Source organism: Carcharodon carcharias, chromosome 10 (assembly GCF_017639515.1).
Source record: "Carcharodon carcharias isolate sCarCar2 chromosome 10, sCarCar2.pri, whole genome shotgun sequence".
NCBI classification, from domain to species: domain Eukaryota; kingdom Metazoa; phylum Chordata; class Chondrichthyes; order Lamniformes; family Lamnidae; genus Carcharodon; species Carcharodon carcharias.
The window spans coordinates 144,160,700-144,176,054 of record NC_054476.1 but is presented as its reverse complement, the minus strand read 5'-3'; the positions used below and the strand labels follow the sequence as shown (position 1 = coordinate 144,176,054).

The 15,355-nt window shown below is 47.7% G+C and overlaps 1 protein-coding gene across 2 annotated transcripts in view; it reads left to right on the top strand.

Moving 5' to 3' along the window:
- scarf1 (scavenger receptor class F, member 1) overlaps positions 1–15,355 on the top strand; it is a 55,990-nt gene that overhangs the window by 17,292 nt on the left and 23,343 nt on the right. For both annotated transcript variants that reach the window (XM_041196746.1, XM_041196747.1), the window contains exons 5-7: positions 9,491–9,709; positions 10,374–10,502; positions 14,968–15,071. In XM_041196746.1, coding sequence (XP_041052680.1) covers positions 9,491–9,709; positions 10,374–10,502; positions 14,968–15,071 — 452 coding nt within the window. The remainder of the gene's footprint in view (positions 1–9,490; positions 9,710–10,373; positions 10,503–14,967; positions 15,072–15,355) is intronic.

Here is a 15,355-nt window from a genome sequence, read left to right as displayed (position 1 = left end):
GAGTAGTGATAAATGGTTGTTTTTCAGATTGGAGGAAGGTTTGTAGTGGAGTTCCCCAGGGGCCAGTGTTGGGACTCTTCCTGAAATATATGAATGGCTTAGATTGTGGTGTTCAGGACATGATTTCAAAATTTGCAGATTATATGAAGATTGGAAACATTATCAACTGTGATGAGGATAATCTTGAACTTCAAAAGGACATAGACATTTGGTGGATTGGGCAGACAAGTGGCAGATGAAGTTCAATGCAGAGAAGTGTGAGGTGATTCATTTTGGCAGGAAAGATATGGTGAGACAGTATAAAATAGAGGGAGTGCCTCTAAAGAAGGTGCAGGAACAGAGGCACCTCGGTGAATATATACATAGTTCATTGAAGTTGGCAGGGCATGTTGAGACAGCAGTTAATAAAGTATATAATATCTTAGGCTCTATTAATAGGGGCATTCAGTACAAGAGTAAGGAGGTCATGTTGAACTTGTAAAGGACATTAGTTGGGCCTAATCTGGAGCACTGTGTCCAGTTGTGGGCATCATACTTGAGGGAGGATGTGAAGGTATTGGAGAGAGTATAGAGGAGATTCACAAGTATGATTCCCGGGATGAAGAACTGCAGCTACGAGGATAGACTGGGAGAGGCTAGTATTGTTTTCCTTGGAGAAAAGAAGGCTCAGAGGAGGCTTGATAGAGGTATTCAAGATCCTGAGGGGTATGGACAGGGTAAATAGTGATAAACTGTTCCCACTCAAGAGAACATCAAGAACTAGAGGGCACAGATTCAACATAATTGACAAAAGGAGTAAATGTGAAATGAGGAAAAAAAATTCCACCCAGAGAGAGGTTGGAGCCTGGAACAAACTTCCTGATAGGATGGTGGAGGCAGGTTCAATCGAGAGATTCAAAAGGGAATTGGATTGCTACCTGAAAAGAGAGAATGTGCCAGGTTACAGGGATAGGGCAGGGGTGTGGGACTAGGTAGAATGCTCTTTCAGAGAGCCAGTGCAGACTTGATGGGCTGAATGGCCTCCTTCTGCACCCTAAGGATACTGTGATTCTGTGAAGCAGAGGGAACGGCAGGGGTTGTCCTGGTCTGGAACACACTGTGTGAAGGGAGCGGGAATCGGATTCTGGAGGACATTGCAAAGCACAATTAGACATTACGGAATTGGCAGGGTGTTTGGGGAAAAAGCTGCTGAGTGGTACTAATTAGATTGTTCTCTCAGAGAGCTGGCACAGGCATGATGGACTGAATGGCCTCCTATTTCACTGTGAGATTCTGATTCTGTGTAATTGCTGACTAGACAAGGGTGGGAAATACTGTTCCCGAATGGTCAATGACAATGTGGTTAATTCGGAATCCATATCTGACTAGTTACTTTCAGATTAATAACCAACAATAGGCACCATCAATATCAGATAGTCACAAATAAATCCAATCGGGAATTCAGGAGAAACTCAGGTGACAATATGGAACTCAGTACCACAGGGAGCATTGAGATGAATAGGATAGATACATTTAGAGGAAAGCTGGATAAACACATGCGGGAGGAAGGAATAGAAGGATTTGGGGTAGGGTGAGAGGATGAGATCGTGGGAGGAGGCTTGTGTGGACCAGGAACACTGACAGAAACCTAATGGGCTGAATGGCCTGTTTCTGAGCTGTTTATTCTGTGCAATGATGTTTGAATAATCACTGTCGTTGGGAAATCCCAGAACTAGAGATTCCGGTCTGAACTGCATCATTATCAATGAGGAAGAGCGAGAAAATGTTCAGAGCAGTGTGGAGCACATTGTATCTATTGTATTGAGTTTGGTATATATATGGATAAAGCGTATTGAAAATATATATTGATTAAAACTTGAAAAGGAAATATTTGAGGTGTTATGCGGGAAAGAACATGAGAGGGGAACCAGCTGGAGAACTCTTTCAGAAAGCCAGCACAGACACGATGTGCTGAATGGCCTCCGGCTATGATTCAATGTGAACAGTAGAACAATACATTGGATGTTAGAAATAATTTGCATTTCTATAGCACCTTTCACATCCTCAGGGCTCCACCAAGTGCCTGATAGAGGATGAAGTCAGTACTTGTGAAAGTGCAGCCTTTGCTGTCAAATGGCCAATCACAGCAATAAGATCCCACAAACAGCAGTGGTTGTATATCCCCCGATAAATACCAAGTTTCGGAGAAAAAATTTCTAGCCAAATTGCAGGGGGCTCAACTTTTACACGAGTAATATTTTCAGGCGGCTAAAAGCCCTCTCCCATTGCCTCACTATCACAGAGTTACCAGGTTAGAGACTGTTCCTGCCAACCTCGGCCCCCCAAGAGTAGCACAAAAAGAGCCAAAAAAATATTTTTATGATTGAGTTTTGATTGAGAAATGAAAAAAACCTCCATGCAAACAGACCTTAATTTGTGTAAACTAAATGCATCAAATTTATCAAAACTATCAAAAACAAAATCCATCTGCACAATTTCATTCAGTTCTTTTCATGGCCATTTGTCTTCACGAAGACTGTTTTCTCTCCAACTTTGCTCACTGCTTGACTGGCTGGCATGTCAAAATTCCTCAGAGTCTCATCCATGTTGCCGATACAGGGCCATCTGGATCCATTGTTTTGTCGGTTTGGTTATAAACTGCTGAAACTCAATAAGCCTTTCATCAGGTTCTGTGGGAGACGTTATGAAACCTTGGTCTTCTGTCGCAGTCCAAAATTGTTTCTCTTCATTAACCTGCTACACCATCCAGGACTGGCTTTGAAACCTGCAATGCCTAATTCTCTTCAGGGTGAAGAAATGGGCAGATCCTCGAGGAACTGAGAGTCAATTCTGGTGATTTTCATTGACTTTTTGTTTTTGCATCTTGTTCTTTCCAACCTGTGGCCCACATGCTGGGGCTTTCCTCTGTTTGCCTTTTTATTCTTGGGTACCTGTCTTGGCTGTGTAGAGAGCTTCCTCCAACCTCTCACTTGCTTCTCCGTTATCTTGAATTCTCGAGCTGCTGCACAATTATCTGTCTGCTTTGTAAACTCAGCGGCCTTAACTTTGAACCGGGCTGTGTGTCTGCCATTCCTTCTCGATACCGTGCTGCCATAATAGAGAGTGGGATTGGTAAGAATGCAGTGTGTGCTGGTGAAGTGGTAGCCTTAACATTGCATGTGGTGCACAGACATGAGGAACTGAACCGTCGCCCTTGATGCCGTGCTGTTCCATAACTCTGTCCATGAGTAGGTTTGCACAAGGCAAGTGTGGCTTCAGTGTCAAGCTGATGGAAGCCGATAGAAGCCGATGGAAGCTGATGGAAGCCGATGGAAGCCAATAGAAGCTGATGGAAGCCGTTGGAAGCTGATGGAAGCCGATGGAAGCTGATGAAAGGAGAGTTTGGACTTTGTGGCCAAAAGTCGGGGTCGACTTTTGCTCAAGATCGAGCATTACTCAAGTATGTCCGTACCCAGCTAATGTGTTTCAGGTGTTGGTTCAATGATAAATATTGTCCAGGACACTAGAGAGCTCCCTGCAGAATCTTCATGTGCACATGAGAGGGTAGACGGGGCCTCGATATAATCCCTCATCTGCAACACAGAATCACCGACAGTGCAGCACTCCCTCAGTACTGACCCTCCGATAGTGCAGTACTCCGCCAGTACTGGCCCTCCGACAGTGCAGCACTCCCTCAGTACTGACCCTCCAACAGTACATTACTCCCTCAGTATTGACCGTCCGACAGGGCAGCACTCCCTCAGTACTGACCCTCTGACAGTGCAGCACTCCCTCAGTACAAACTGCTCCCTGTGTGCACCAAGGGAGATCCATTTGTACTGTCTTTAGGTTTAGTTTGTTGTTACTTCATGCTGTACAGTACCAGAACAATCACATTGTATAACACCAGATCTACACATTGTATTAAAAATTCTGCTTTTATTTTCTTTGAACTTTTTCTATTCTGCCTCCACTTTTATCATGGAGGAAGTCGTTGTAAACAATGGATGTTGTAATCCCTCATTCCTCCTACTGGGGGCAGGTTTACTAATGTTGCAATCTTAAAATTCTCATCCTTGTTTTCAAATTCCTCCATAGCCTCACATCTCCCTCTATTATCGTTGAGTTGTCTCAGGAGACTTTGCCTTCTTACTCCAAGAGATCTTGCTGGAGGCAACGGTTTTTCCCTCAAAATGTTTTTATGTACATCACCATCTATCCATGAGGTTACAGAACATCAGGACGGAGCCAGAGTTCCTCTTTTACGTGCTTCTCACTCATCTCTCTCCGAGAGTGACATCACTGTGACATGGCTCCTTATGCACATGCTCAATACCTTTAATTGAAGTTAACCCTGTACTCTACATCTCCCTCCAAGTCTTTATCCCCATATTATTTTGTACACATCCTTCTACATCTCCCTCCAAAGTCTCAGCCTTTACAGGGATAGTCTCCTTGGCCGTTTCACCCTTCTCCCTGAATGTGTGCGGAGTCCTTTTTAAGGTTGTTGAGGATCTGTTTGCTTCAAATTCATTCCCTGAGGGTGGTCACTCCTTGTTTCCCTTGTTTGTGGTTCTGTAGGTGTGACATCTCCTGAGGATCAGGGGATGCAGCCCATCCTTTGGATGATACCTGATTGCGTCTCCATTATGGTACCTTCTCACAGCTGGTCTCAGTCGACACCATTGCTCCCTTTCCGAGAATAGGAAGGTCGTACACCCTGTCTCGTTGGTTGGAAGTGCAGGCTTGACCTGCTCTGTAACATTCTTCCCTTTGTCAGGTCCGAACATGGTCTCATATGGTATCAGCGTGTGGGGGAGGAAAGGAAGTTGGGGGTTCTTAACCTGTGGCCCATCAGAGGCTCACATGGGGTGAAACTGTTCTGTAATGGTGTAATGTGCTAATTGAGCAAGGCCAGCTCAAAATCTTCATTTCTTCCGCGTGGGTCTTCAATGGTGCGCAATCCTCTCTCAGCCTCTCTGTCGGACTGGGGGTACTTTGGTAAACTTGTGGCATAGACAAATCCATATGACACTGCGAAGGATTGAAAATGCTCAATGGCGAATTGTGGCCCCTCATCACTGCTGGCGACATATGTGGAAAACTCCCTCCTTGGAGGGGGAACACCGGCTTGTGGCTTTTGCAGCTCTGCCCAGCGGGAATAATAATCCCACGATGAGAATCACTTTCCCTTTGAAATTGAAAAGGTTCATACACAGCATTCCCACAGCCTGGACGGGAAGGAGGAGGACAGGAGTGACCCTTTTTGTTCCTGCCTGTGAATGGCACAGGTGATGCAGCTGGAGACGTTGGCCTGGATTTTTCACCGAGTCAGGTTGTCTCAGGAGACCTTTAAAAATGGCGGGTGGGGGGGGGTGCGGTGGAGCGGTGGTGGTGTGGGATCCCAATTCTGGGATTCCCAAACTCATTCCCCGGCTGTCTAATTTTTGGGAGTGCCTTTAAAGGATGCGGCTGGTTCCTGTTAAAAGCCAGCATCCAGCACTCCTGACCTGGCCAGCTCCATTGCAGAGATTGGCATCCCCTGCTTCTCCACAATTTTCATGGAGTCAGGCCAGGTTTTTAAAGAGTTGTGGTTCACAGCCCCTTACAGGAGCCAGGAACCCCAGCCTGAGGAGGCCTTTCAAAAGGTAAGTTCAAAAGGTCCTCCTCATGCCAGGTTATGCCCCGCCCCCCCCCCCACCCAACTCCTATGTCCCTCCTACCCCTTATGCCAAGCTCTACCCTTCCACTCACCACCTCAGGCCCCTCATGTCCTCTGTCATTACAGTGGATTACAGCCCCAAATGACTTAACGGGCATATTGAACTTTTTAAGGAAGATGTGTTTTTTAAAAAGACATAAAGCAAAAACACTGAGCAAAAGCTGGCTGAGAATGTAAAGCAATCACTTTCTGGAAAATTCCTATGTGGATTATACTTGACCAACTAGTCCAGAGAGACCATGGAATGCAGAACCTAAAAGGGTGTCAAGGCCTATTTCAGACAGAGACACTTGAAGGGGAAAGATGAAATGCAAAAGATTGAACTTTAATCTCCTGTGGTTGCAGAGTCAATGGAGACTGATTATCTCAGCAGAAACCATCCCCTGTTGAGTTATATTTCAGAACGTGGAAATGACCTGAGTTGAAAGAAAATAGACTCTGGGAGAAAGACATGTTTGTTTTTTCCCTTCCAGGAATACACAATGAAATGTGTTCAAAAGCTAGCTGCAGACTTGATCTGTGTGTTTTAGTTCTGGTGTGCCTGTGTGTGCTAGTGAGAGTCACAATAGAAGAAGAGTGACTAGGCACCCCTTTGCATCTTGTAGGCACAGGCTCTCTCCTCTCTGTCTGTGGCTGGGGCAGTTGAGCAAAGCCACAATCAAAAAAGAATATAGGACAACTTTTTCAACTAACCTGCAGAACTAAGTGTCTCCAAACCAACTGCAAAACTGCCAAAGTCAGCTGTACCAGAATCACTCAACTGCAGCGTTTCACCATCTACTCCTCACGGACAAGCCAAAGACTGATTCGTATATCTTTTTATTTGGACTCAACTTCTCATTTCTGATCTGTGTGTGTGTGTGTGTGTGTGTGTGTGTGTGTGTGTTTTTTTTTATTATTTTTTCCCCGGGTTTTAGTAACTAATAAACTTACTCTTTCTTTGACTCAAGAAAGCCTGGTTACATTGGCTCCTTCTAAAACATAAATACAGTTGGACTTGGGAAAGGTTTCCACGAGGGAAGGGATCCCTTTTAAATTAATCTTGTTGTGACCGACTGAGGGGCTTGAATAAAGAAGGGGAGCCAGCTCATTCCTTCTCAGCCGGGAGCGTAACAAATTGCAGTCCCGTTCAGGAAATGAACAATTTGGGATCTCATCCAGGATCATAACAAATTGGGGGACCTCACCTGGAGACCGTTTTTAACACCCCTGTGCCAGGCCCTGGCACTTCCATGTCCATTGACCCACTGTACACTTTCTAGAATTAATGAACCCCAGAGTGTAAAGTGTATATGTAAAAACTCCTTTGAAAAGTTGTAATCCATTGATAAATTTCTCTTATGAAAAAAACCTGAACAGCAAGCTAATAAAAGTGTCAATCATCCAGGCCCTTTGATGTTTCAAACCCCACAAGCCACAGACATTTGATACCACAACTTATGTCAACAAACATTGTGAAATTGACCACAGAGATCAAAGAGCCTGAGCTGTCAATCAACCAATGTTTCCTCTGTGGAGCAGGTGCTCTCATAATTTAATAGGTATCTGGTCTCTCAGCCGAGCTTCATTATGTATGCTTAGGAGAAGGTTAGTGTATAAGGTATGTGAGGCTTGGCCTGAATAGCCAAGTGGTTATGGTACTGGGTTTGGAACCCCAAGATCAAGAGTTCAAATCTTACAATGGCAAACTATGAAACAATGTAACTTCATCTGAAACAGATGGAAATGGGTTTGTACTCAAAAGCGTTATAAGGTATGTGAGGCTTGGCCTAAATAGCCAAGTGGTTATGGTACTGGGCTTGTAACCCCAAGATTAAGAGTTTCGGTGGGCACCGCGGGGACTGGGGTGTTTTGTTGACCCCTTTAATCACATTTTGATTTAAAGTTTGTAAGTTTCCTTTAAACTTTGTTCTTGGTTTTACAGCTGACCTGAATTAGGGGCTGTGCCTGATTTATCCCAATTTTTTTGATTTGGTTTTCATTTAAAAGATTATCAAGAGTTCAAATCTCACAATGGCAAACTATGAAACAATGTAACTTCATCTGAAAGAGATGGAAACGGGTTTGTACTCGAAAGAGTTACATTTGGCTTGGCCTGAATAGCCAAGTGGTTATGGTACTGGTTTTGGAACCCCAAGATCAAGAGTTCAAATGCCACAATGGCAAACTATGAAACAATGTAACTTCATCTGAAACAGATGGAAACGGGTTTGTACTCGAAAGAGTTATAAGGTATGTGAGGCTTGGCCTAAATAGCCAAGTGGTTATGGTACTGGGCTTGTAACCCCAAGATCAAGAGTTCAAATCTCACAATGGCAAACTATGAAACAATGTAACTTCATCTGTATAAACAGATGGAAACGTGTTTGTACTCGAAAGAGTTATAAGGTATGTGAGTAGGATGGTTCAGGGAGGTAAAATGGATTGTGGGTGGGTCAAGAGCATAGTCATGGGTGGTGGGAAGGTAATTAGCAGTGTGGTTGGGGGTAGTCAGAGGGTGGGGGTAGTCTGGGATTGGTAGGGTAGTCAGGTGTATAGTCAGGAAGCTTGGGCGTAGTTGGAGGTGGGGGGTAGTCAGGAGTGTGGGGGGGTTGTCAAGTGGTTGGGAGGGGTAGTCAGAGGTCCAGTGGGAGTCATGGAGGGGTTAGTACCATAGATACCCAGGAATTAGAAGTGGTTTTAATTCTTCTAACTTTTCCTGGGTAACTATTCTGCTGAGAGAGTCAGAACCATCCAAAGTCTCCGATATTGGATGGTTCTCAGTGCAGGGTAATTTGACATCAGAAGTTTAAACTTCCTGGGCCATTCCCATACAATCCTTGCATGGGAACTTCCAGGGGAGTCCCCAAGCACATCTTCTGGGGTACCTCCTGGGTACAACCCTCCAGGGATCAGGAGCTCTAGGCCATGTCTCAGAGATTTGTACTTTAATGTTGCACTGAGCTGACCTTTGACATTGGCTTGACCCCTCCTGGACCTTGGAGTTGGGTTGATGAAGTTACAGACTGACCTTTTACAGCCAGTGAACTCTACCAGACAACACTGAGACTCCAGCTCCTGTATCCAACTGAAATTCTGTATGATGTCCATTGATTCAATGTTAGCACTCTAGTATTGGCTTTTTAAAAATTTCTCCTAGGAAGGTGATTTTCTGGTTCCTCTATTTCTTGTATAGAGCTTTCTTTGAAACATTTCTCCTTCTGTCCTGTAGACACTGCCTCCTTTCAGTGACATACTGGTTTTCAATGACCAATCTTGCCATACCCACAGCACTTGTGTGGTTCATGTGGGACGTTCTTCCCACCTCTTAAATATCCCTGATTTTAACTGCTCCCAGACTGGGGGCCCAAAGCTCTGGAATTCCCTCCCCCAACCTAAACCTCCAGCTCACCACCTCGGTTTCCTCCTATAAGGGAGTTCCTTGAAACCGACCTCTTTGACCAAGTTTTTGGTCACCTGTCCTCATATCTCCTTCTGTGGCTCCATGTCAAACTTTGCTTGATAATTGCTTCATATAAATGCAGGTTGTTGCAATTGCTGTGTGACAGTTTACATAGGATTTTTCAATTTAACAGTGGGGTAATTGTGAGGACTGATTGCCTGATTTTCCACCGGCTCAGATTCACAGCTCTGTTTCCTGTTCTAACCTCACGCGGGCTGCAGGTTACCTGGGTGGCCTTGACTCTGTGTTCAGTGCCAGGGACAGCTCGGCGAGTCTGCTGTGTATCTCTGTGGGTAGTTGGACTGTCGGTTTTGTTACATTTAACAAGCCTTGTGCGCCCCTCACAGGTGCGGTCAGTGTAAGGAATCCCAGCCCTGCTCCCCATTCGATGGTTCCTGTCAGCCCTGCCAGCCTGGTTGGAATGGAAGTCGCTGCGATCAGCCCTGCTCCCCAGGACTCTACGGAGAAAACTGTGCCGAGAAATGCCCGAGGTGCCGGGACGGAGAATTCTGCCACTTTGTGACTGGGGTTTGCCGCGCCTGTAATCCTGGTTGGATCGGGCCCAGGTATGTGATCCGAGGTGGGGACACTCAGCTTTCTGAAGCAGATTTCATAGAGTGACAGAAATGGTCAGCCACAAAAGAATGGACTTGCATTACCAAAGCGCCTTTCACATCCTCGAGCACAGCCCAAAGTGCTTTACAGCACGTTCATCATTTCAGAATTTAGTTGGTTTTGATTGGTGGAGAAACACAGTAGCCAATTTATACACAGCAAGCTCCCACAAGGAGATAAATGGCATGTTTTTCTGATTCTTACATTGATTGAAGGATAAACATTGGCCAAGACATTGTCAGAACTCCCCTGTTCTTCTTCAGAAAGAGTCTAGTGATCCAATGCATTCATCTGAGAGGCAGACGGAGGACTTGGTTTAACATCAAATGTGAATGATGGTACCTTTCAATGCAGCACTCCCTCAGTACAGACTCTCCGACAGTGCAGCACTCCCCCAGTACTGACCCTCCAACAGTGCTGCACTCCCTCAGGGCTGTACGGGGAGTGTCAGCCTGGATTTTGTGCTCAAGTCGCCAGAGTGGTCTTGAACCCTTGACTTCCTGAGTCAATAACAATACTGTTCCAGGCTGCAGCTGGTTATGTTGGATGTTTGATTTTGGAATCAGTTGTATTGTCTGTGACTAGCTGCCTGTTAATCTTTGTCTTTGTGCGCAGGTGTAATTCTCCCTGTACATCTGGGACCTTTGGGCAAAGCTGTCAGTCACCCTGTCCAGAGTGTAACTACGGAAAATGCCATCACATCACAGGGGAGTGCATCTGTCATGTGGGTTACACTGGAGCCAGGTAAGGAGTCACTTGGTGATCAGCGTACGCTTGTATATATAAAGAGTCAAGTGTAGCACACCCTTAGCTACAGAGTCCAAATGCTAGAGTCTCTGTAGGTGGCAGCACATGTTGGTGCTCAGGGGTGTGAAATGCAGAGTGCAAACTGGCACACAATCATGTGCCTTGATAAACCATGGCTGGTATGTACGTCAGGGTTGATGTGTGACAGTGCGACAGGCAATTGTTCCTGTCTCTTTGGGAGGTGGGGGTGGCTGCAGTGTGGCAGCGTGTTGTGGGGTGGAGGTGGAGGGGGCACTAATGGAAGCACTTTTTCCCCTAAAGGAGAAGAGGAGTCACAATTCATGGAGTGAGGTCGGAATGGTGAGGGAGATAGCAAACCCGCTTATCCTCAGGCAGGCAGAGAGCAGGCTTTAGAAATGGCCTGTGAGTGTGGAGCTAGGTACACAGCTTGTGGAGAGGCAGGGGTCTCGGATACACGTAAGAGTCCAAGGGAGTGGGAAGAGATTGGTTTGGGTCTCAGAGGTGTGGGGTTGTGATTGTAAGACTGACAGTGAAACGCGTTTATTCCCGTTGGTCATCCATTCAAAAGTATTTGCTCAGCCAGATCTCCATTCTAATGGGAAAGACTCTGCGCGCACTCTGACTTTGTAATGATGGTCAATGCTAACGCTTTTGCCTCCTCCCTCGGGTGGCTCATCATCATGACCCCAAAAGGACCCTCAGGACCACCCCCCACCCCCCACCCCCCACCCTTGACCCCGAGGAGGAGCACCTGCCAGATGCACCCGCATCACATCCTCCCTCTGATCTAAGCACTAGCACAGATACAGACACATGGGTGGACATTAGCATCTTGGCTCAGATGGTGGTGCACAGTGGTGAAGGCACATTGCACCCACCTGAGGAGCAGGTAGAGGCAGTGCGGAAGAGGCCTGGGCCTTGCGTGTGACACAGAGGAAGGGCTGCAAAGTTTATTTCAGAGGTCAGAACCTGACTTAAGGGTGAGAGGACTGCCCCGTCGGGAGAGATCAGTGAGGTGATGTGCCGCTTGCTGTGACTCCTGGATTTGGAAGCCTGGCTGAAAATCCTCTGGATCAAGACCTCCCTGGTCTCCCCATCTCCCATAAGCATCCTCACACCTGGATCCTGCTCCTCATCCCGGGTCTCCTCCGGCTCCTCCTCAGACCCAGCACTTAAGTTGTCCCCTGCTGCCTGTGGAGCAGGATCACTGTCTCCGTCCCTCAGTGGGTCCCCCCTGAGAGAGCCAGATTGTGCAGAGTGCAGCACACAAGCACAATAAGGGAAAGATGCTCAGGAGGATATTGTAGTGATCCCCCCTGAGCAGTCCAGGCAGTGGAACCTCACCTTGAGCAGGCCTATGGGCCTCTCGATTACTGCCCTCATGTTGTCATGACTGCGATTACAGCTCTCCCCGGCTTCCGGCCTTGCGTGTCTCAGTGAGGTCATGAGCCTCCTTTTCAGCAAATAACCTTTGTGCACCAGGAACCAACAATCCAAGCGAGCTGGAGCAATGAAAAGCCTTGGCACCTGGGAGTGACTAAGGCTGCAGGCATCATGACAGTTGCCCAGATACCTGGCACGAACCTGCAGTACCTGACTCCTGTGGTCACACACAATCTGTATATTAAGGGAGTGGAAGTCCTTTCTATTGACGAAGGCACCCATCTCCCCCTGCTGGCACCTTTATGGGCACATGCGTGCAGTCAGTGCCTGCATTTGCAGTGACTCCTCTGGCTGGCTCAGCCTGGCTGGCTCCATTGGACCGGAAGTGGATGAAAGTGCTGACCCCTCAGGACAGCGTGTCGATGAGCAGCTTGATGCCGCTGTGGGTAGCCGATTGGGAGGCACCAAGTCGATCTCCCACTGACCCCCGGAAAGAACCTGAGGTGTAAAAGTTCAGGGTCACTGTCACGTTAAGAGCCACTGGCACAGGGTGGCCACCTACACAGTTGGAGGCCATCTCTGCACCAATCATCTTGCATATGGAGGAGACAGCCTCGCTGGGAGGCGGAGCCTTCTCCAGCACAGAATCTTAGACATGTCCAGGAAGAGCGCTGCCAGCAGACTCTGCCTGCTGGGGGATGGTGCCTTCCCCAGACCCTTCTGCCTTGCACTTCCTGCTGGCCCTGTACCCCTTCTGGCTGCACCTCCTAATTCTCGAGCCTGTGGGTAACTGGCGCCCTCCTCCTTCTGGCCCTCTTCTCCTCTTCTGAGGAGCTCCCTCCAGCAGAGTTAACAATCCCCATTTCTGTGTTGATGTTTCCACAGGTTTCTGTACTGAGCTTGCCATTGGCTAAAGGCCTCTGCAAACGATAAGAAACCAGACAGTTCCCCTGGACACAAAAGCGCCAGAAACCATCAATAAATCAGCTCCAAACCAGTCACGGTCAAACTCCTAACTACTCACCTCTGCATCTGCCTGGGGGACCTTTATCCCACCCAGAATGTAGAATCCATGAAAAATGTGAAGGCCTCCTGGCCAAGAGGCCCATGCGCTGAGCGTAAAAGCGCACAGGCTACGTAAAACCACACCCGATTGCCCTTTCAATGGAAAAACTCAGCAGGTCTGGCAGCATCGGCGGAGAAGAAAAGAGTTGACGTTTCGAGTCCTCATGACCTTTCGACAGAACTTGAGTTCGAGTCCAAGAAAGAGTTGAAATATAAGCTGGTTTAAGGTGTGTGTGTGGGGGGCGGAGAGAGAGAGAGAGGGAGAGAGGTGGAGTGGGGGTGTGGTTGTAGGGACAAACAAGCAGTGATAGAAGCAGATCATCAAAAGATGTCAACAACAATAATACAAAAGAACACATAGGTGTTAAAGTTAAAGTTGGTGATATTATCTAAACGAATGTGCTAATTAAGAATGGATGGTAGGGCACTCAAGGTATAGCTCTAGTGGGGGTGGGGAGAGCATAAATGTCCGGCCCATCTCCCGCGCATCCGCCCTCACGCCTTCTCCTCCCTCCCAGAAACATGATAGGGTCCCCCTTGTCCTCACTTATCACCCCACCAGCCTCTGCATTCAAAGGATCATCCTCCGCCATTTCCGCCAACTCCAGCATGATGCCACCACCAAACACATCTTCCCTTCACTCCCCCTATCGGCATTCCGTAGGGATCGCTCCCTCCGGGACACCGTGGTCCACTCCTCCATCACCCCCTACTCCTCAACCCCCTCCTATGGCACCACCCCATGCCCACGCAAAAGATGCAATACCTGCCCCTTCACTTCCTCTCTCCTCACCGTCCAAGGACCCAAACACTCCTTTCAAGTGAAGCATTTCACTTGCATTTCCCCCAACTTAGTCTACCGCATTCGTTGCTCCCAATGTGGTCTCCTCTACATTGGAGAGACCAAACGTAAACTGGGCGACCGCTTTGCAGAACACCTGCGGTCTGTCCGCAAGAATGACCCAAACCTCCCTGTCGCTTGCCATTTTAACACTCCACCCTGCTCTCTTGCCCACATGTCTGTCCTTGGCTTGCTGCATTGTTCCAGTGAAGCCCAACGCAAACTGGAGGAACACCTCATCTTCCGACTAGGCACTTTAACAGCCATCCGGACTGAATATTGAATTCAACAACTTTAGGTCGTGAGCTCCCTCCCCCATCCCCACCCCCTTTCTGTTTCCCCCTTCCTTTTCTTTTTTTTCCAATAAATTATATAGATTTTCCTTTTCCCACCTATTTCCATTATTTTAAAAAATTATTTATTTATTTATTTTTTTTTTTACATCTTTTATGCTCTCCCCACCCCCACTAGAGCTATACCTTGAGTGCCCTACCATCCATTCTTAATTAGCACATTCGTTTAGATAATATCACCAACTTTAACTTTAACACCTATGTGTTCTATTGTACTATTGTTGTTGACATCTTTTGATGATCTGCTTCTATCACTGCTTGTTTGTCCCTACAACCACACCACCCCCACCTCCACCTCTCTGTCTCTCTATCTCTCCGCCCCCCCCCACACACACCTTAAACCAGCTTATATTTCAACTCTTGGACTCGAACTCAAGTTCTGTCGAAGGGTCATGAGGACTCGAAACGTCAACTCTTTTCTTCTCCGCCGATGCTGCCAGACCTGCTGAGTTTTTCCAGGTAATTTTGTTTTTGTTTTGTTTTGGATTTCCAGCATCCGCAGTTTTTTTGTTTTTAGCCCTTTCAATGACCTCAGCTGGCCCTTTAATTGTCGGCAGGCGCGCTCCTGACTTCCACCACCCCACCCCCCCCCCCCCCCCCCCCCCCCACGCTTGCTCGCCCGCCGACAGTCATGGCAAGGCAGCACCCCGACATCGGGACGCTCTCCTAACGTCACCGTGCCCCGCCTCACGAGCGATGGGGCCCGCCGCACCCCCGCCCGCACATGTCAAAACTCCGGCCAGTGTTTTCCGGTCTCCTCCTCAGCAGTTTTTATTTTGTGTGTGGTTTGGTTTTCCAGCTGTAATCTCACCTGTGCGAATGGATCTTACGGAGTGAATTGCTCATCGCCGTGTCGCTGCCTCGGAGCTCCCTGCGACCCTGTGACCGGCGGCTGCCATTTCAGTGAGTAACTCGCGTGCGCTCTGCTACCCCCCGACACTCTCTCCCTGCAGCGTAGGGCGCCCGCGCTTACCGGTGTGCTTTATTCACCATCGAGCCCTCTGGTTTTTGATCTTCCCGTGCCTTGGTATAATGGATGGGATGCTGGAAGTGAAGTCCCCTGCCCTGCGACCTCGCTGTCAGTCAGAGCTCCGCGCGCAGTGGGAGGGGGGGCGGGGTTAGTCTAATGGCCTTTGAATATTTTCAAGGGTTGGGATCAAACGTGAGCCTCGACCCCCACTGGCGAT